General features: G+C 38.2%; 1 protein-coding gene across 1 annotated transcript in view; it reads left to right on the top strand.

Annotated features, from left to right (window-relative positions):
* The window catches only part of IleRS-m (Isoleucyl-tRNA synthetase, mitochondrial), a 403472-nt gene that overhangs the window by 322542 nt on the left and 57359 nt on the right, over positions 1 to 23571 (top strand). Inside the window, exon 16 of the mRNA XM_090378489.1 lies at positions 17955 to 18057. Coding sequence (XP_090234615.1) covers positions 17955 to 18057 — 103 coding nt within the window. The remainder of the gene's footprint in view (positions 1 to 17954; positions 18058 to 23571) is intronic.

A 23571-nucleotide genomic window follows, 5' to 3' on the forward strand; every position in this document is an offset into this window, starting at 1 on the left:
GGGCATGGTAAGTCTGATTTTACTACATACTTTATTCTTGCTTTAGTTTTTAACTTTATATCCTTCATTCTCTGTCAGATTAATAATGATCAATGTGTACTATACATTATATAAATTCAAAATTTCTTAATTTCTGTTATATTTTATATAATCCTAAATTCTATTATTTGTTATATAATCCTAAATTCTATTATTTGTTATATAACCTCAAAATTGATTTTTCCGTAGTGCATATTGATCATTACAGAAACAGAGAACCCCTATTATTGTTTTTCCTTTCAGTTTGAATGGTTCATCCCAGAAGAAGCCACACAAATTGTAGGTATACAGCAATAAGTTTTTGTATATTATCCTTTGTGTATATGTAACATACTTCACCTGAGCGTTCTCCATAGATTTATCTAGGTGTGCCTTTTACAATAATCTTTCCCATAAACTAATACATATATTTAACAAAATAATGCAATATGTATATTACATTATGGACGTAGAGTATCCATTGCCACTGCAATGGCACTATTCCATAAATTCCGTATATTAATGATTATTAACATACTATATAACTCATGTAATATATACAGTGGATTCCGGTTATTTGGGCCACCCCTTAATCGGGGCAGCCATTTATTTGGGGCAAATCTTAAAAAACAGAAACCAGTCGAGAAAATAACCAGGGTTTACTTTGCTTAATTGGGACAGCATGCCGTTTAATCGGGGCAGGAGATGGCAGCACTGGAGATTACTCTACGATTGTCTCCGATGTTACCACGTGGTTCAGGCGAAATTCTGGAGGTCACAACCATAAAACAATAAAAACAATTAGCAGTCACCTGTTTATTGGGCTTTTCTGTTAGTGAAATCTATCATAAATGGACAGTAAACTCAATCTTACTGAATTTGCGATAATACTGACAGCTGGAATTCTGTGGATTATTATGGTGAAATGTGTTTACACTTCCACGAAATCTTCAATCGTATAAAAAAATTAATTTTCAGATCTTTTCTTCATTCCTATTTTTTAAATTTTATAACTCGTTACTCCGTTCTCACTTGTGCGTATTGTGTTATTTGCAATTTGTGTGTGCCGTGTTCTTTGTTATTGATAGCTTATCTTTTTACTGTTTTAAATTTTAACCCCACCCACAAATGTCAGTGAACAGAAATGTCAACTAGTTCGTATGTACATATTACGGTATGTATTAATTATTCCGATTATCACGTATATTCTTCCGATTTTCACGTATCATTTAATTTTTTAATTGGTAAGGTAATAAAGGGTAAATTTGTGCTTAATACAGGATGTCTCAAAAATATTGGTACAAACATTTAGGGGAAGTAGGTAACATCTAAAGGAATGTGAATCGCATAGGAACCCATAACCGGAAACATCACCGTAAGTCTGTACACTGCGCTGTTCATTAGTTCGAGAGAGGGAAAATTTCTGGTTTACTCGTTCAAGCAGTAGTCGCCGCATGAAGAGCATGCATCGATATACTAACTGTGAGCTGGCAGACATGCACCTAGTGTATGGATTAGCAGAGGGCCCACACGGTGTGCGCCCCATGTGGCACAACATCGCCTCGCAATAAATGTGTGGCCAGGTATGGTCGGTGACTGCTTAGTCGACCCATACCTGTTACCATCCCACACGAACTCTGCTAAATATTGGATCTTTCTTGAACAGGTTCTACCAGGGTTACTTGACGATGTTTCAGCAAATGTGAGACGCAACGTTTGGTTTCAACATGACAGGCGCCTGCCCATTATGGAAGGTGTGTTCGTGACCATTTGAACAGGCATTTTGGGCGTCGATGGATTGGCCGTGGTGGACCCGTTGTCTGGCCCCCCACACTCACCTGATTTATCGAGCCTTGATTTCTTTCTGTGGGGGCCCTCAAATCTATCGTGTATGAATCGCCTGTGGAGACGGAAATGGATCGCGTGCCGAGACTCGTCTGCACTGCTGCTACTGTCAAAGAAACTACAGGCGTGTTCGACTGTGTGCGTCAGTGTCACGCATGCATCTCATCTCATGGTGGAACCTTCGAGCATCTGTTGTAACATCATGAAATGCATCCATCTCGTACTCCATTGTTAATATTATGTCAAATAAATGTTTGCCACTAATTACTGTCTTGTGTCATTTCTGCTTCTTGTGCCTCTGCTACTACTATCCTGTGACGTTTCCGGTTATGGGTTCCTATGCGATTCACATTCCTTTAGATGTTACCTACCTCCCCTAATCGTTTGTACCAATATTTTTGAGACACCCTGTATATCTTTACTTTTATTGCCTGTGGATAATATTCCTTCTATTTTCTCTAATTAGAATCGCTGTTTAATAGAATTAAAATTCAATTCACAAACGTGATCACAATGACCGACGCTTACTACACATTGTATAGAGTGCATTATAGCCTAAGTTGCTGATGCACTAACAAATTTAACAATAACATATAGTGAATGGTACTTTACGATGGTGAGTTCGTCGTAACATGATTTGATTGCACAGTGAACTAATTGTAAAGTGGGGGGGGGAGGTACATTGTATTTTTAACTATTTACGTGAAACTTCGGATAATTGGGGCAGCCACTTAATCGGACCAAGATGCACTAGCCCTGATGTGTCCCAAATAACCGGAATGGACTGTATATATATTATTATTATTATTACTAGACATGTAATGCAAGGACGCCTGAGGCTTATGCTGCACCAGCCAAAAAAAATTTCCAAGTTACTCTGAGAGAGAGAGAGAGAGAGAGAGAAGAATGATGATATCCAGCTCAGGACCCTAAGTGTGCCAAGCCCATACTCACCAGATGTGAGCATATCGTATGGATAATTTAAGTAGAAAAACAGTAGGTGGCTCAAGGTGGCTGTCACTAGGCTGTCCACTCCATACTTAGAATATAGAGTGAGTGAGGCTGAGCCACTTATTGTTTTTCGCCTAATTATAGTGTATGCTTACAATTGGTTAACACTCTGACTACTTCTGCAAATCAAATTGCAGTGTGTCTAGAGTGTGTGTGATATGGGTGTTTAATGGCGCACAAGCTGCTGTGGCTATATTGCGCTTAAGTGTGTCTAGATTGAAAACTCTTTGTGTCTTATACAACTATGATAAAATTGCAAAAAGCTGCCTATTTATTGTTTAGAAATGGGAAATAACTTTGGAAAGGTAACAGATAATTTCCCCAGGAAGTAAATTAATTAAACTATTCTAAAGAAAACTTGCCTTTTCCTAACAGGAGATATGTTTCACAAAAAAAATGCAAATGTATGCTAATATAAATATAATAAAAACATTTAACTGCACATGCAGTACATGTTAAATTGTTAGTTATGTTAAATGTACATAAAAGCCGAAACTATTTCATTCTTACCAATTTTACTTTCAAAAAAGTGATGTTTTATGAAGTTGCAGAAAAGTTCTTAAGATCAAGATTTGAGTTTGTAAATCAGATGTCTAGTTTTGTTTGTAATCTAATGTAAATTGTATATTTATAACTGGGAGCTCCCTGTATTGTTTATGATGGTTTTAGTTACATTAAAGTCACCAGAAATCCTATTGGTTTTTAGATGAAAAAGTCTTTTTCACATATAGAGTTATTTAAAATATGTAATCCAGACAATTAATTAAAGAATAGTTTTAAACAGGTAAGCACAAAATGTTGGTAATAAGCTTAATCATTGTATAATCCTAGATCCTTTACATTAATGTTTGAAGAGTTATAATTCACTTTGCAGTAGTGTGGTAATTTTTGATCAGGAAAGCCCAATAGAGTTTTCCCATTTTAATGGGTTTCTACGGTGATCAGCTCTTAGACCTATAGTTATTAATAAAGGTCCTTTAGGTTTCCATTAATGACTTATTGCACTTCATTGAGATTGGTAGTATCAAAATTTTAATATTTGCAGATGATGTGGAATTTTGCTCACCAAGCAACAGTAAAATCGATTCACAAATTATAATTATGGATCCCACGAGTACAAAAGAAGAGAATAGTAAGGTGTAGTGAATAACATAAGTTTTGCTGAAATTGTCTATAGAGACTCCTGCTATTGCTACTTTTGCATTCAATTCCAGGAAGTATCATCAGCTTGGTTGCTAATATTTTTATTTTATCATACCATTTGTTATTAAGTCAATGTATTTAACTCAAAGTACAGTTCATTCTCTAATGCAGTAATTGAAGGGCATTTTTCTTGAATGGCCCATGTACTGAAGCTTAGATTTAAATGCACAACTATACATCCTAGCTGAATTTGTTGCTTTAGAATAAATAAAAAAAAAACAACTTACCATGTAACCTGTTAATCCCTTTTAATAATTTCCCTGATCTCTTTAAATTTATTCAAACTATCCATTAAGCAACTGTTGAAAGAAACTATTGAAGATCAAATGGAAGTTTAGCAACCTACCAAGTTTCATGCAGTTTCAGTGACATAATTTTTTAATTACAGGTCTTAAACTCAAAGTTGTGTGAATAATTGGAAGCTTGACAGAATCAATCACCGTGCAGTCATCCAATATTTGAGGAAAGGGTAATGCCAAAGGCAATTCATCAGGATATTCACGAGAATGCACCTTCCTTTTAAGAAGAAAGCAGCACAATTTAAATTAAGGAGGTAGGTAGAGCCTGGAAGTGACCCACGATGACCTGCAACTTCCCTCACTCCGGAAGTTATTGACATTGGGCATGATCTGGTGATGAATAATCAACAAAGTGAAGGTTGGGTACATTGCCAGTATCTTGAGTATCTCATCTGAATATGTGTGCTATGTAATAACAGAGATATTCTCTCTCTCTCTCTCTCTCTCTCTCTCTCTCTCTCTCTCTCTCTCTCTCTCTCTATGAAAAAGAGGTCAGCGCAATGGATCCTAAAGTTGTTGATAGTAGATCAAAAATGCAAAAAGGGTTGTTAAGTCAAAGGAACATTTGTGTAATTTTCAAGCAGATATAGAAAATTTCTTTGCAAGGTTTGTGACCATGGATCCATCACACTCAGCCAGAAACAAAGGAACAATCCAAACAGTGGAAATGCAGTTCTTCTCCCTCTCAAAAGAAAGCCAAATTGATTCCTTCTGCTGGCAAGGTGAAGGTCAGTTTTATGGGATGCTGATGGAATGTTGCTAGTGGATCCTGTGACTGTCTGACTTTCAGAAAGGTCAGACAGTCAGAGGAGAATATTATGTAGACCTTGTGAGGCATTTGCATGAAATATCAGACACAAACACTGAGGAAAACTGAGCAAACGAGTCTTGTTCCTCCAGGACAGTGCACTGTTCACAAGTCTGTCATTGCGATGGCTATATGCATGAATGCAGTTTTGAAACCTTGGACCATCCTTCATATTCACCAGATATAGTACCATTTGAATTTCACCTATTTCATAATTTGAAAGGATACCTGGCTGCATCCATTCTCCCACCGACAGAGTTGCTGCAGTGTCATTGCTGCAGAAGATGCAGAAATGCATCCGCTGCAGCTTCCCCCTAAAGAAAAAATTTTATTTGCAATTGGAATTAATGCATTGCAGCATGTGGTAAAAGTGTATTGGCTCCAAAGAAGACTATATTAAAAAGTAACATTTTTTCCAGACTGCCCATATAAACTCTTAATATTCAGGCCACGAACTTTTCAAAAATCCCTCATATATGCAGCACTCAAATCTAATCATTGCCTTGTACAACGGGATAATCACCTCCTTTTCGCTGCTGGAAAAATTCATGTATATCATTAATACAACACTGTGAGCTGTCCTAGCAGCCTATCAGAACTGCACAGATAACTTCATGTTTGACCATACAATTACTATTAGATGTTTTTTTGTTCTCCACCATCATGAGTGTGTTATCACCTAAATGGTAAATAGCAGTGATTATTAGTAGTGACAAATGATGCAAGAAAGCAAGCTTATACAGCATCAGCAAAAACAGCAAACTTCCAATTTTGATTGGCTGTTCTCTCCAATTGTTTGTCTAGTTCTTCCCTGAATTTATTTAAACTGTCCACTTCCGCAAACATATGGAAATTTGTTCCAGCAATCAACCAACCAGTGGCTAAAGGCAAACTTCTGCAAATCTGTTCTGCAATCAGAATACATTTGGAGTGAATGGATGGGTGTAATGGGAGGGGTGTTTTTTTTTTTTTTTTTTGGCTGATGCTATATGAGCTTGCCTTCTTGCATCATATGCTCTACTAATGCTAATCATTAGAGTCTGCTGACAAGGCTAGTAGGGGCCAGACATGTTCAAAGCCACTAAGTGGATTTTTCTTATTTATTGATTTGAAATTATTGTTTTTCTAAAACTTTTGATTTAAATTTAGTAGCATAGCATTATTTTGTGATTTTCTGATTAATTTGGTGTATTTATTCTTTACTCGGCCTTGCAATTGCATAAAAGTATCGGTAAGGGTATCCACGTGTTACAAGTCGCAACTCTGCTGAACGAGAAGTTTTTTAGCCATATTTAGCCGCTTATTGAATATTTTTTACATCAAATTATTTTTTGTAAGTAGCTTATAGATGTAGTAAGGATCGTTAGTTTATTCTGAATTGAGACAGCGAGATTTGAAAGTTAATTAATACTTAAGTGTCCGTAGATTAACCGTTCATAACTTCCCGCCTTTGTCTTTGTCATACGATCATTATATATCGAACCTAGATAACGTTAGTATAGTATAGGTTATGATATTTTCAGTGATCGGTAAAATCTATTAAACTTGTTGAACTTCGTTGGCATTTAAATTGTACTTTTAACTAAATACATATACCGACTTAGATTACAAACGTAACATAATTAATTAATACATAACTGATACGGAAGTTATATAAAGGGAACTCGGAGATAACTAATACTTGACACTAAAAAATATATATCCCGTTATAACTGTGTTGGGAGATAAGTTAGGGTTATGAACTGAAATTGAATTTTATTTAAATTAAAAGAAATCATGACTCAGACCAGAGCAGCAAAACAAAAGGCTCAAGCTAATGGAAGTGCTGTGGCTCAGAGGAGAACTGAGGGGGGCAGTTGCCTTCTGAATCACAGCCTTCTAAAATGCACAGCTTGCATGATGTTTGTGGAGCATTCAGGTACGGGACATGATATTGCCATGGGGGATGTCTTTGTGTGTGCACGATGCAAGGAGTGTATCGAAATCAGGCAACAACTCAGCGTTCTTATGGACCTATGAGAGCTTGAAAGACAGGGTGGATGCCCTCGGAGGAACTAAATTGAGGGGTCCATCAAGCTCTCAACTGCCCACATCAACGCCGGAGCTTGCACTTGGTCATCGCGCAACACAGCGGCAACCCCCAAGGCAGAATGCGCTGGTCCCAAAGGAACTAGTAGTTGTTGGTGACTCTATTGTCAGGCAAACGGGGAACATGTAAAAAGGATAGGTGGAACAGGACCAGGGTATGTCTGCCAGGGGCAAAGGTTGATGACGTTGTAGAGCAGATATCATCTTTTAAGGGCACAAAAGGTGATATAGTTGTACACGTTGGCACTAATGATATTAAGAGTAGGAGACCACCGGAATTACATAACAAGTACAGGTCATTGTTGAAAAAAAGCCGTGAATTAGAGTTGAATTTGAAAGTGTCTGCAATTCTGCCCAGACATGATAGGAGGGAGTATACGACGAGAGCCTTGTCGATCAATTCGGTCCTGGAAAGGTTGTGCAAGGCTCAAGGGGTAGAATTTTTTTCAGCCTGGTCTGTACTTGTTAACAGGAGAGACTGCTTCTACAGGGATGGGATACACTCAAATAGAAAGGGGTCAAGAATGTTTGCTGATGCTATCGAGGCAGTGTTAGGTGGGGCGGAAAACTGCTAGCTTGGGGGGAGACAAAGACGAATAGATTAATAGTAGCCACTGGCAGAGGTGAAAGAGATTCTTGCACTGCTTCTATTGGAATGAGCAGAAGCCTGAAAAACAAGATGCAGGATATTTCAGAGACTGCTGGGAGTCATTGCAGTACAAGTAAACACATGGGTTGTGTTAGGGCTAAGAATAGAAATAGGTGCATGTATACTTGCGTATACACAAATGCTAGGAGTTTAGTAAATAAATTTTATGAACTTGAGATATTGCTCAAAACATCAAAGGCAGATATTGTTGGGATATCAGAGACGTGGTGTGACACAGATATAAGGAATGCAGAACTGGAATTTGGAGAGTACAACGTCTACAGAAAGGATAGACTGGATAGGAAGGGAGGAGGGGTTATGCTATTAGTTAAGAAATAAATAAAATCCAAGGAAGTGAAGCCAGTGGACATTGCTGAACAGTGCAGTGTCGAGTCAGTTTGGTGTGACATAAGCATTGGGAGATCAAAATTGAGAGTAGGAGTGTGCTATAGGCCTAATGACTCTGATGAGTATAATAAGAAACTGTACAGAGAAATAGAGTGGGCCAGTAAATCAGAGAGTCTTATAATTGGAGATTTTAATTTCCCAGATATTGACTGGCATTTCGGGGCTGATCACTCACACATTAGCAAGACTTTTCTGGATTTATTGGATGATTGTTTTCTACATCAGCATGTTCGGGAGGCAACTAGAGGGAGGAATACTCTTGATTTGATTATCAGCAGTGATTCTTCATGCATTGGGAATCTGCAGATAAATGAACCACTAGGTGGCGGTGATCACAGTGTGCTGAAGTGGGATTTACTCAAAGAGGTAACTACCATTAGGGGTAAAGGGAAGGGTTATTGCTTTTGTAAAGGCGACTACGATGGACTGAGACAGTATTTAAATTCTATACAGTGGGACCAACTGATGATGTTACCAATAGCAAATACAAAATGGGAAGCATTCAAAGAACTTACCTTGGAAGCTACTAGGCTTTACATACCAACTAAGAAATATTGTTCAAGGTTTAGGCCTAAATGAATGTCAGATGAACTGATGAGGCATATGGCAGAGAAGAAACATGCATGGGATACATACAAATTAACACATGACACAGAAGCCTATGATAGATACAAGTTGATCTGTTGAAAAAAATTTTTCAACAGATCAACAGATCAAATTTTCTAATGGAGGCACTATTACGGCGAAGGCAGATTACGAGAAATCTTTGGCAAGGGATGCAAAGAAAAACAGCAAAGAGTTCTTTACTTATGTAAACTCTAGAAGGAAGGGGATGAATCAGATTGGTCCACTTGATATCGATGGGTCAACTGTTGATGATCCTGCTCAGGTAGCTAACAAACTAAATGGATATTTTGCATCGACATACACACATGAGAAGTTATTTAGCGAGGGGAAAGCGAGAGGTGTATTCAACTATAGCAGTAAGCTAGAGAATCTTGTAATAACTGAGAGTAAAGTGGAAGAGAAATTGTTGAAGATAAACACAAAAAAGGCTCCCAGGGTGGATGGGATCTATCCAGTTATATTAAAGGAGGCAGCAGAGGAAGTAAGCAAACCCTTAGCCATAATTATGAAAGCTTCCTTGGACTCAGGGGATGTACCCACAGACTGGAGATGTGCAAATGTGACCTTGATTCACAAAGGAGGATCAAAGGCTGACACAAATAATTATAGACCTGTGAGTTTAACTTCTGTTCCAGGAAAATTAATGGAGGCACTAGTTAAAGAAGCACTGCAGGATAATTTAGACAAGACTTCAGTTATAGCTCGGACACAGCATGGTTTTGTTAAGGGGAAGTCTTGCCTGACCAATTTGATTGGATACTATGATGCAGTCACAAAGGAACTGGATGCAGGGAATAACTTTGATATTATATACTTGGATCTTAGCATTAGCATTAGTAGAGGCATTTGATGCAAGAAAGCAAGCTTATGCAGCATCAGCCAAAAAAATTAAAGTAAAATAAATAAAAAATAACCACTTCCACTTCACCCCTCTGTTCGTTCGAAATACCTGTCCAGCCGAGCCTTAAACTTATTTAGGCTATCAACTTCCACGATAAGGGATGGAAGTCTGTTCCACTTACCAACCACCCGCTGGCTAAAGGCAAATTTCCGCACATCTATCCTTCATCTGTCTTTCCTCAATTTGAATTTATGCCCTCTCAGGTGATTATTCTGAGCAATAGGAAGAATCCCATCAGCATTGAGCATGCTCAAACCATTCAAGGCTTTGTACACCTCTATCAGATCAGCTCGCTGCTGCCTAGTCTCCAGACACTGTAATTCGCAAAACTTAAGCCTTTCTTCGTAAGAGCACCCCTTTGTTCCATTCACTAATCTGGTTGTCCTTCTCTGTACTCGTTCCAGCAGCTCTACATTCTTCTTGAAATGAGGCCTCCAGACCTGTATACAGTACTCTAGGTGTGGCCTGACCATTGCCTTATACAACGGAATAATCACCTCCTTATCCCTGCTAGAAAAATTCCTATATATCATTGACAATACACCATGAGCTACTCTCGCAGTCCATCTGCACTGCTCAGAGAACTTCATATCTGCCTGCACAACCACCCCCAGGTCCCTTTCATTCTCTACCACTGTCAGTGTAGTACCACAGAGTTGATATGTTGCTCTGGGGTTGCTGTTTCCCATATGTAGTACTTTACATTTGTCAATGTTAAACTTCATTTGCCACCTCTCAGCCGATCTTCTCAACCTTTCCAGATCCTGTTGCAGCAGCATAGTGTCAGTAGTGTCCTTGACAACCCTGCCAACCTTCGTATCATCTGCAAACTTGGACATTAAGCTTGATATACCATCATCAATATCATTTATAAATACAGAAAACAATAATGGACCCAATACTGAACCCTGAGGGACTCCACTAATAACTATTAGTTAAGTATTTCTTAACTAATAGCATAACCCCTCCTCCCTTCCTATCCTGTCTATCCTTTCTGTAGACATTGTACTCCCCAAATTCCAGTTCTGCATTCCTTATATCTGTGTGACACCACGTCTCTGAAATCCCAACAATATCTGCCTTTGATGTTTTGAGCAATACCTCAAATTCATCAAATTTATTTACTAGACTCCTAGCATTGGTTTACATTAGCATTAGCATTAGTAGAGGCATATGATGCAAGAAAGCAAGCTTATTCAGCATCAGCCAAAAAAAAAAAAAAAAAACCCCACTCCCATTTCACCCCTTTGTTTGTTCGAGTATACATGCAAGTATACATGCACCTGCTCTTCCTCTTAGCCACCCTAACACAACCCATGTGTTTACTTGTACCCCAATGATTCCCAGCAGTCTCTGAAATATCCTGCATCTTATTTTCCAGGCTGCTGTTCATTCCAATAGAAGCAGTGCAAGAATCACTTTCTCCTCTGCCAGTGGCTACTGTTAATCTATTAGTCCTTGTATCCCCCCAATCTAGCAGTTTTCCGACCCTCCTAACACTGCCTCGATAGCATCAGCAAACATTCTTGCACCCTTTCTATTTAAGTGTATCCCATCCCTGTAGAAGCAGTCTCTCCTGTTAACAAGTACAGACCAGGCTGAAAAAAAATCTGCCCCTTGAGCCCTGCACAATCTTTCCAGGGCCGAATTGATCGACAGGGGTCTCATCATATACTCCCTCCTATCGTGTCTGGGCAGAATTGCAGACACTTTCAAATTCAACCCTAATTCACGGCTTTTTTTCATCAGTGACCTGTACTTGTTAAATAATTCTGCCCGTCTCCTACTCTTAATATCATTAGTGCCAACGTGTACAACTATATCACCTTTTGTGCCCTTAAAAGATGATATCCGCTCTACAACGTCATCAACCTTTGCCCCTGGCAGACATACCCTGGTTCTGTTCCACCTATCCTTTTTACAAAGCATGTTCCCCGTTTCCCTGACAATAAAGTCACCAAGAACTACTAGTTCCTTTGGGACCATCGCATTCTGCCTTGGGGCTGCCGCTGTGTTGCGCGATGACCAAGTGCAAGCTCCGGCGTTGATGTGGGCAACTGAGAGCTTGATGGGCCCCTCACTTGTAATCCTTGTAATCTTAGAAAGACTTTGATACTGTTGCACATGGAAGACTGCTGCACAAATTGGATCAGTGTGACATTGGAGGCAAATTGCTGCTGTGGATAAAGGGGTAGCTGAGGGGGAGAAGACAGAGTGGTAATAAATGGACACTGCTCGTCGTGGACTAATGTTATTAGTGGAGTCCCTCAGGGCTCAGTGTTTGGTCCATTATTGTTTTCTGTATTCATAAATGATATTGATGATGGTATATCAAGCTTAATGTTGAAGTTTGCAGACAATGCAAAGGTAGGCAGGGTTGTCAAGGACACTACTGACATTATGCTGCTGCAACAGGATCTGGAAAGGTTGAGCTGATGGGCTGAGAGGTGGCAAATGAAGTTTAACATTGACAAATGTAAAGTACTACACATGGGAAACAGCAACCCCAGAGCAACATATCAACTCTGTGGTACTACACTGACAGTGGTGGAGAATGAAAGGAACCTGGGGGTGGTTGTGCAGGCAGATATGAAGTTCTCTGAGCAGTGCAGACGGGCTGCAAGAGTAGCTCATGGTGTATTGTTAATGATATATATGAATTTTTCTAGCAGGGATAAGGAGGTGATTATTCAATTGTATAAGGCAATGGTCAGGCCACACCTAGAGTACTGTATACAGGTCTGGAGGCCTCATTTCAAGAAGGATGTAGAGCTGCTGGAATGAGTACAGAGAAGGGCAACAAGATTAGTGAATGGAACAAAGGGGTGCTCTTACGAAGAAAGGCTTAAGTTTTGCAAATTACAGTGTCTGGAGACTAGGCACCAGCGAGGTGATCTGATAGAGGTGTATAAAGCCTTGAATGGTTTGAGCATTCTCAATCCTGATGGGATTCTTCCTCTCGCTCAGAATAATCACCTGAGAGGTCATAAATTCAAATTGAGGAAAGATAGATGTAGGATAGACGTGCGGAAATTTGCCTTTAGCCAGCGGGTGGTTGGTTGGTGGAACAGACTTCCATCCCTTGTCGTGGAAGTTGATAGCCTAAATAAGTTTAAGGCTGAGCTGGACAGGTATTTTGAATGAACAGAGGGGTGAAGTGGGTTTTTTTTTTTTTTTTTTTTTTTGGCTGATGCTGCATAAGCTTGCTTTCTTGCATCAAATGCCTCTACTAATGCTAATCCTTCCTTGAATTGAATTTGTGTCCCCTGTGGTGTATCTGAGCAAGAGGAAGAATCCCATCAGCCTTGAGCTTGCTCAATCCATTCAAAGCATGAAACGACTCAATCAGATTACCTCACAGTTGCCTACAGCCCTACACCCTCTTTACTTCCTTCCTAAAATAAGGCCTCCAGAACTATATGCAGTATTCAAGTTGTGACAAGACCATTGCGCCGACCGGGCTAGCCAAGTGGGTAAAGTGCCTGCCTGACAACCCAAAGGTCGCGGGTTTGAATCCTGCCTCGGGCTTGGATCAGAGTAAAATGCAAAAACTTTGGGAGTGCATTATGGCTACCGAAGCCGATGTGCCAACAACTAACAAAAAAAAAGCCCATTGCCTTGTACAATGGGATAATGAAAATCTCATCCCTGCTAGCAAAACTCTTGTGTATTGTTGACAAAACCCTATGAGCTGGCCTGGCAGCTTATCTGCACTGCTCAAAGAACTTCTTAGACTGCAAAATTACACCCAGGACTTTTTAATTTTCCACTACCCTATTACACAGTTGGTGTGTTATTCTGAGTCTACTGCTAACCTTATGCAGTACTTTCGATTGGTCAAGGGTAAACTTCAATTACTATTTCTCAGCCTAACTGCCTGATTTTTCTAGATCCTGTTGCAGTAGCATACTGTCATTAACCACCTTGCCAATCTTTGTAGAATCTGTAAACTTGGACATTAAGCCTGATATGTCTTGATCAACATCATTAATAAATATAGAAAACAACAGTGGGCCAGCACCAAACCCTAGAGGACTCCATTAATAATAATTCCACGAAAGAGCAGTATCCATTGATAACCACTCTCTCTCTCTCTCTCTCTCTCTCTCTCTCTCTCTCTCTCTCTCTCTCTCTCTCTTCTCCCACCCAACCTTTTATCCACATCAGTTACATGTCCTTAATGCCACTTTGCTCCAGTTTATACAGCAGCCTTTTATGTGCAACATTATCAAAAGCTTTTCTAAAATCCAACTATATGATATCAAAATTTTTTTGCATCCATTTCTTTTGTGACCACATTGTAGTATCCAGTTGAATTTGTCAGAGAAGATTTTCCCTTAACAGACCCATGCTGTGTCTAAAGTATAACTGCAGTCCTGTCTAGATAGTCCTGCATTACCTCTCTTACCAGTGACACCATTATTTTCCCTGGAACAGAATTTATGCTAACAGGGCTGTAATTACTCATTAGCATTAGCATTAGCATTAGTAGAGGCATTTGATGCAAGAAAGCAAGCTTATGCAGCATCAGCCAAAAAAAAAAAAAAAAGTAACATAAATAAATAAAAATAACCACTTCCACTTCACACTTTGAACTCCCCCCTCCAGTGCATTAGCCTTGTGCGTATTAGCACACGCTTCTTGATTAGACTGGGGTTCGAGCCCGTCACCACCAAATATGGAGGATGCGGAAAGGTCAGGGATTGACCACCGCATATCCCGGAGCAATATGGCCTTAATTGCTAATGCTCCTAAAAACCAAATAACAAAAATAGCAAGCAGTGGCATATGATGCAAGAAAGCAAGCTTATACAGCATCAGCCAAAAAAAAAAAAAAAAAAACCCCTTCCCATTTCACCTATACATATGCCCCAAAAGTTTGTCTAGTTTTTCCTTGAATTTATTTAAGCTATCAACTTCCACAATGACAGATGGAAGTTTGTTCCAGCAATCAACCACTCGCTGGCTAAAGGCAAATTTCTGCACATCTATTCTACAACCATCTTTGCTCAGTTTGAATTTATGCCCCCTAATGTGCATCATCTGAGCAAGAGAAAAAATCCCATCAGCATTTAGCTTGTTCAAACCATTCAAAGCCTTAAACACTTCAATCAGATCACCTCGCAGGTGCCTACCCTCCAGATGCTGCAGTTTGCAGAATCTAGCCTTGCAGCCTGACAATTGCCTTATACAAAGGGATAATCACCTCCTTATCCCTGATAGCAAAATTTCTGCATATCATTGACAAGGCCTCATGAGTTGCTCTGTTCTAAATAAGTATCTATTCTAAATAAGTACTGAAATCCTATTCATCTTCAATGTGAAATCAGTATGGAAGATGAATAGTGCAATGGATATCTGTCAACAGCAACCACTCCCAAAAACATCAGTAAAGTTCATGATATGGCAATGGATGATCAGCAAGTAATGTTAGAGAAATAGCAGAGGCTATGTGCATCTCAACAGAATGGGTGCAAAACATTCTGTCAAGTGAATTAGGTATGACAAAGGTTTTCAGCATTTTGACACCTGAATAGAAATGTCTTTGATTCAGAACTTCAAAGCAACTTTTTGCTTGTTATCAAGCATGTCCTGATAACTCTAGCCAGATATGTAGCTGATCAGTGATTGGTTGATGAAACATGGCTTCTTCAGTATCAATCAGAGTCAAAACTACAATCAAAACAATGGAATTATGCTGATTCACTTCCAAAGAAGGTCGTCAGTCTCAATAACAGGTAAAAATCATGCCATCTGTATGCTGGGTGGAAAAAACTATAAACAGAAAATATGAGGCTAAATTAGTAACTAAATTGCAAGGTGTGCAATCAAATTAAAGAGGCCAGGAAAGCTAGCTAAAGGTGTTTTGTTTTGCCTGCACAATGCACCTGTGCATACATCAGCCATTTATTACCATGGCTAGATTCATCAGGCTGGCTACGAATTTTTGCTCCACCAACCACACTCATTTGATGTCTGTCCAACTTGTTGGGAAGGAAATTTGTGTTGTATGACAAGGTCATAGCAACTACACAATTTTTTTGTGGATATTCAAGAAAGTGACTACAAAACTTGGATCATGAATCTGGTGCATTGCTGAAAAAAGTGATTGAGTCACAAGGAGACTATATTGAAAAATAGGGCAAAGTCATCATCATCTAATAACACCTGTGCTAGGCTAGATGCTTATTAAACTTATTAATCAAAGTTAACTTGATTTCCATTTTCTGCTGCAAGCATCCATGTTATTTTTGGTTGAATGTAAAGTAACAGTGACTTGTGGATACGGTCTTTTCAAAATTGTTTAAAGTAAATTAATATACATGGACATGTGTTGTCTTATGTATGACAGCACCTGAACATTAGTTCAACTCTGCTATGATACTCAGATCTACAGAACTCTTTTAAATGGCCAGAAATGATTACGGTGTTGTTTGCATAATGTGTGTTTTGTTGTTTCTGGCCACTAGGCTGCTCTGTAAGATGCATCCATGCCGCAAGGAGCCAAGTCATGAGAGTATGCATACTGTTAATTGAAAATAACAAGACAAGAATCCCACATTTAATGGAGGAAAAATAGTTCCAATGGATGGCAGCAGATCCAGTAGCACTAGGAGCCCAATCCAATTTTGCTACTAAAAAAAATATAAAAAAATAATAAAATAAAAGTATAAATAAAGAAAAAATAAATTTCTTTATTTTTTTTTCTTTATTTCTTCATCCTTAAAAATATATATATAAAAAGAGAGAACATTAACTATCTAAAAAAACAGACAGTCAGGAAAACTGAACAGAGAAGCAAGATGTGGTAACAGTTAGATTTAAACAACAGCCATTGTCATATAGCCTAGTCAGTAGTTTCAATAAGAAGTCCCATCGGGGGCTATAATCAGTAGGATATAGCTAGGCGGCCATTGTTATGTGATGAAATTCCAGGTAGACTTGGCCAAGATAAACTCGGGAGACTCAATGTGTTGATGCCAGAATTACATGAATGAAGGAAACACGTATATAATTAACAGTTATAAGATAGGTTCTCTACAAAGTAGAATAAATACATGAATGTTAATCAATGATAAGTTCTGTCCAAAGCAGGTAACAATATCATAAAATATTGATAATGCAAATAGATATATTGATAGTAAGGAAGCCAGTTAGCTAGTGCCATCTGTTAAAGTATCTTTTTGGCAATTCTTGGAAGATTTTAAACATTTCCTTATTCCCATATCAATTGTATTCATTTTCAGGAGCAGGATGATGAGACATAGTTGAGATTTGTTGCCGAAGGTCTTGGTAGATTGGGCAAGAATAAATTATGTGTTGCCAGTCCTTGGTGACACCACATTAGCAAGAATCTGTGGAAGTGAGATTTAACTGTAAGAGCTTTGCATTTACTGATTCATGTCCTGTCATTATGTATAACATGCAGAGACTGGGGAGAAAACATGTGCGGTGTTGGAACAGGTAAATGATATGTCACATTTAAATGACTTAGTAACAATACTTTTGGTAGAAAACAACCACGTGATTGCCAATAATTGGTGAGTAGATTCCGGCATTTTTTTTTTTTTTTACTTTGTGTCAGCAGTTGGGTTAACAGTGTATATTTAGAAAGGTACTATGTATCCCTTTCCTAATATAATAGCAGAGACATAAATTGCTTCCATCAAACAGAAAGCAGCAGTGGAACTCAACTACCCTCTAGTTGAAGACATCTTGGTAGGATACTTGCATAGCATTAAGAGAAACTACTTTGAAGGAAACTGTTTATGAAAATGTATGTAGCTCTTTTTTTCTTTCTTTTTTTTACCAAATTTTTTGACATTCTCTGGAGATCTAGTAATAGTTTCCTACAGACAGTTTTGAAGTAATGATTAATAGGAGCCATATTACAAGTAGTTAATTTTTTCTTTGAATAAGTTCATTATATTAGAATTAGAAGTAAATACAATTTTATAAAGTGAATGTTGATTTCCTTTCTATGTCATATCACTCTCACTCTCTCTCGCGCGCGCACGCACACACACACACACACACACACACACATATACATTCATATATGCACATAGCTAACTAAATTTTTGATTGCCTTTGCAGATGTATTTATGTCCATGGTTTTACTGTGGATGAAAAAGGTCAAAAGATGTCTAAATCATTGGGAAATGTTTTAGAGCCTGAGGCTGTAACAGATGGACTAAAGGTAAAACATATTTAAAAACAGCATTTATGGTCGATTTCAGAATGCTATTCAATGAACATCTGTTCAGATAAATGGAGTGGGCCAGTAAATCATGTCTTATGATGGGGGATTTTAACTTGCCAGATATTGACTGCAACTTGTATGTTGGTCATTCACACACTAGCAATGCAGATAAAGGAACCACTAGCTGGCATTGATCACAGTGTGCTGATGTGGGATTTACTCAAAGATGTAACTACCGTCGGGGGTAAAGGGAAGGGTTTTTGCTTTGTTAAAGGTGAATGCAGTGGTCCAAGACAGTTTTTAAATTCTATACAGTCGGACCAACTGAGGATGCTTCCAACAGAAAATTCTAAATGGGAAGCATTCAAAGAATTAATCTTGGAAGTTACTAGGTTTTTCATACCAACTAAGAAATATTGTTCAAGGTTTAGGCCAAAATGGATATCAGATGAACTAATAAGACTCATGGCATTGAAGAAAAATGCATGGAATGCATATAAATTATCAGGTGACACAGAAGCCTGTGGTAGATGTAAGGTTTGTAATCATGTCACAAAAGAGGTTAGGTAGCAAAGGCAGATTATGGGAAATCTTTGGCTAAAGATGCAAAGAAAAACAGCAAAGAGTTCTTTAATTATGTAAACTTTAGAAGGGAGGGGATGAATCAGATTGGTCCACTTGATATCGATGATTCGGCTGTTGATGATCCTGCTCAGGTAACTGACGAACTGAATGAGTATTTTGTATCTACATTCACACATAAGGAGTTATTCAGGGAGGGGAATGCCAGAAGTTTATCAAACTCTGTCAGGGGTCTAAATGATTTTGTAATAACTGAGAGCAAAGTGGAGGAGAAATTGTTGAAGTTAAACATAAGAAAGGCACCTGGGTGGATAGGATCTATCTAGTTATATTAAAGGAGGCAGCAAGGGAAGTAAGCAAACCCTTAGCCATAATTATGAAAGCTTCCTTGGACTGGAGATGTGCAAATGTATCCCCAGTTCGCAAAGGGGGTTCAAAGGGTGACATAAGTAAATACAGACCTGTTAGTTTAACTTCTATTCTGGGGAAATTAATGGAAGCATTGGTTAAAGAAGCATTGCAGGATCATCTAGACAAGACTGCAGTTATAGTTCAGATGCAGCATAGCTTTGTTAAGGGGAAGTCTTGTCTGACCAGTTTGACTGGATACTATGATGTGGTCACAAACGAACTGAATGCATAAAATATATCATATACTTGGATTTTAGGAAAGCTTTTGATACTGTTGCATATGGAACACTACTGTACAAATTGGAGCAGTATGGTATTAGGGGCAAATTGCTGCTGTGGATAAAGGGATGGTTGAGTGGGATAAGACAGAGAGTGGTAATCAATGGATACTGCTGTTTGTGGTTATTAGTTTGTAATGTTATTAGTAGAGTCCACCAGGGTTTCGGTGTTGGGTCCATTATTGTTTTCTGTATTTATTAATGATATTGATGAAAGTATATCAGGCTTAATGTCCAAGTTTGGAAACAATATGAAGGTTGGCAAGGTTGTTAATGCCACTAATGACAGTACGCTACAGCAACAGGATCTAGAAAATTTGAGCAGATGGGCTGAGAGGTGGCAACTGAAGTGTAACGTTGACAAATGTAAAGAACTGCCTATGGGTAGCAGTAACTCCAGAGTAACATATCAATTGTGTGGTACTACACTCAGGCTAGTAAAGAATGAAAAGGACCTGGGGGTAATTGTGCAGTCAGATATGAAGTTTTCTGAGCAGTGCAGATAAACTGCAAAAGTAGCACATGTGGTGCCTTGCAATGATATACAAAAATTTTTCTAGCAGGGATTAGGAGGCGATTATCCCCTTGACCACTGCCCCTTATATAAGGCAGTGGTCAAGCCACACCTTGAGCACTGTATACAGCTCTGATGGATGTAGAACTGCTGGAACGAGTGCAGAGAAAGGCAACGAGTTTGGTGAATGGAACAAAGGGTTGCTCTTACGAAGAAAGGCGTAAGTTCTGCAAATTGCAGTGTCTGGAGACTAGGAACCTGCAAGGTGATCTGATTGAGGTATATAAGGCTTTGAGTGGTTTGAGAATTCTCAATGCTGACAGAATTCTTCCTCTTGTCCAGATTAATCGTGTAAGGGGACAAAAATTCAAATTGAGGAAAGACAGTTGTAGAATAGATGTGCAGAAATTTGTCTTTAGCCAGTGGGTGGTTGATTGCCAGAACAAACTTCCATATGACATTGTTGAAGTTGTCAGCTTAAATAAATTGAAGGCAAAACTAGACACACATTTGGAGCGAATGAATAAGTGGGATGGGATGGCTTTTTTTTTTCTTTTTTTTTTTTTAATTTTTTTTTGGCTGATGCTGTATAAGCTTGCTTTCTTGCATCATATGCCTCTACTAATGCTAATTGAACAGTAGGATAAAAACTGCAGCCATTATCAATCCACTGCAGGATGGAAAGCTTCTCAACAATCCATGTTGAGGGAAATGGACCATAATACTCAGATGTGGAGGGGGTTCCTCCATATCTGAGTATTCATTATCCGAGTCCCCAGTTACAAGGATTAATTTCTGAAACCATACAAGCAATGAAAATAACCTGGAGGATTTTTGGAAAAGTTTTAATATTGTACACAGCATAAAAATGATTGAAGCTTGGAAAGAAATTTTGTGTAGATTAATGAATAGCTCATGGAAAAAGCTATACCCTGATGCTGTTTGTATGAATATGAAGAATGCAATGTGACTGTTACAAAATGAAATTGTAAGTCTTGCAAAAGAAGCTGGATTCCATGAAGTTGATGATGGGGGGCATTGCACAGTTGCTTGAATCAAGTGGAAAACCAATTACAAATGAGGAGCTAGCAGAATCAGACCAACTATCCATAGATGGGGGGGTTCCCTCCATATCTGAGTATTCACTATCCGAGTCCCCAGTTACCAGGATTAATTTCTGAAACCGATACAAGCAATGAAAATAACCTGGAGGATTTTTGGAAAAGTTTTAATATTGTACACAGCATAAAAATGATTGAAGCCTGGAAAGAAATTTTGTGTAGATTAATGAATAGCTCATGGAAAAAGTTATACCCTGATGCTGTTTGTATGAATATGAAGAATGCAATGTGACTGGGTTACAAAATGAAATTGTAAGTCTTGCAAAAGAAGCTGGATTCCATGAAGTTGATGATGTGGGGCATTGCACAGTTGCTTGAATCAAATGGAAAACCAATTACAAATGAGGAGCTAGCAGAATCAGACCAACTATCCATAGATGAGGAAACCAAAAATGATGATGGAATCACCAAAGGATAATGATTTGAAAATTAAAGGAAACCCATGAGAAAATTGACCAAGCACTTGAATAGTTTTGTATGAACAACCCTCTTCCTGATCATGCAGCAAAGTTTAAGCACGAAGTTAAAGACATAACTAAAGGCTACGATATAATTTTATCTGAAAAAATATGGCAAAAAAAAATAATGAACTCTGGATTCATTCTTTATTTGTAAAACGGAAAAATAGTGTAACTTCAATAAACTTTACTTAACCTTACATTTTTGTTCAACATATTACAATAAAAAATGTCTAATAAAATAATTCTCATTTTTCATATTTTACTACGATATCTACAAGTACATAATACACATTACGAAAATTTGGTACTTGGCATGTAGGTGATTGCATATTACTATGAACATTAAGTGTGTGAAATATATTCACAATGTAAAGTGTCAAGAAGATACCAAAAAAAAAAAGCATTGAAAATTTGAACGTCAGTAATCTGAATGAGCCAGTATTTATTATTTTATGCTAGTGCCATAAAAGAATTACAGTAAACACTGGTTATTATGATAATGTTTGCGAATTGAATTTTGATTCTATTAAATTTATTTAACCTATCAACTTCCACAACAGATGGAAGTTTGTTCCAGCAATTAACCACCCACTGGCTAAAGACAAATTTCTGCACATCTGTTCTGTAGCTGTCTTTCCTCAGTTTGAATTTATGCCCCCTTAGGTTCGTAATCTGAACAAGTGGAAGAATCCCATCAGAATTCAGCGTGCTCAACCCATTCAAGGCCTTATACACCTCAATCAGATCACCGCACAGTGCCTAGTCTCCAGCCGCTGCAATTTGCACAACTTAAGCCTCTCTTGGTAAGAGGATCCCTTCATTCCCCTCGCCAATCTTGTTACCCTTCTCTGTAATATATATATATATGTAAGTCAATCATTACAGACATTAAAAACAAGGAAAAAATTTTAAAGTTCACATTGAAACTTGATTCAGATGGTGCAAAAAAAAAAAGAAAAACTATGAGAACAGCTAATGACCCGCCCCTCAAAGATGCCATTTATTTGTGGTTCACACAGAAACGAAATTTAGGAGAACCCAAAACTAGACCTTTGTTGTGTGAAAATGTGCTGGATTTTAACAAAAATTAGATGGCCCTCAAATTTTAAATCCAGTATTTTTATTTTTAAACTTACTAAACTTTTTTTTTTTTTAGCCGCCTCCATAGCCAGGTGGGCAGGAACAGCAGTGCGTAGCACATGCTTCTTGATTAGACCGGGGTTTGAGCCCGTGGCCACCAAATACGGAGGATGCAGAAAGGCCAGGGAATGACCACCGCATATCCCTGGAGCAATTTGGCTTAATTGCTAATGCTCCTAAAAACCAAATAACAACAACCACTTTTTTTTTTTTTTTTTAGTTTCCAGAACAGTATTTCTAAAAAGTTCAAACATCCAAAGAAATTTGGACATCTGTACCACCCCTGGTCCCAATTAGTTTGGGGATTATCAACGCTCTACTATATATATATATATATATTGTAAAAAGTGGAAACACATTGATTTGGATGTCATACAAACAGAGTATCTGCTTGTATGACATCCAAATAAATTAAGAGTAAGTAAACTCATCTGTTATACATATTGTTCATATTTCATTTATAAAGATTTATCTTTTAATTTCAGTGCTAACTTTAAAAAATAGCATTAATTAATCACTTTGGTCTTTTTACACATAATAATCATCATCAGCCATTTTCAATCCACTGCAGGATGAAGGCCTCTCCAGCAACTTTCCAGTTCCTTCTGTTTTGAGCACTGGCCATCCATTTACCACCCACAAACTCATGAATTTCATCTATCCATCTCCGCCTTTGTCTTCCAGGTTTTCTTCTAGCTTCTCTTGGGTACCATTCTGTTATTTTCTTAGTCCATCTGTCATCATGTCTTCGAGCTGTGTCCTGCCCAAGACCATTTTAGTTCTTTAGCTTTGATAAGAATGTCCTTTACTTGAGTTTGCTGCTTAATCCATGTGTTTCTCTTATCTAACAGTCTGATTCCCAATATAATTCGTTCCATTCTTCACTGTGTAGTTCTCAGCTTCTCTTCCATTCTTTTGGTGAGTGCCCAAGTTTCACTTCCATAAGTCATGGTGGGGAGTATACATTGGTTCATTATTTTACGTTTCAGACAAACTGGGATATT

This window comes from Mastigoproctus giganteus, chromosome 7, assembly GCF_048544385.1.
Source record: "Mastigoproctus giganteus isolate SK-2022 chromosome 7, ASM4854438v1, whole genome shotgun sequence".
NCBI classification, from domain to species: Eukaryota; Metazoa; Arthropoda; class Arachnida; order Uropygi; family Thelyphonidae; genus Mastigoproctus; species Mastigoproctus giganteus.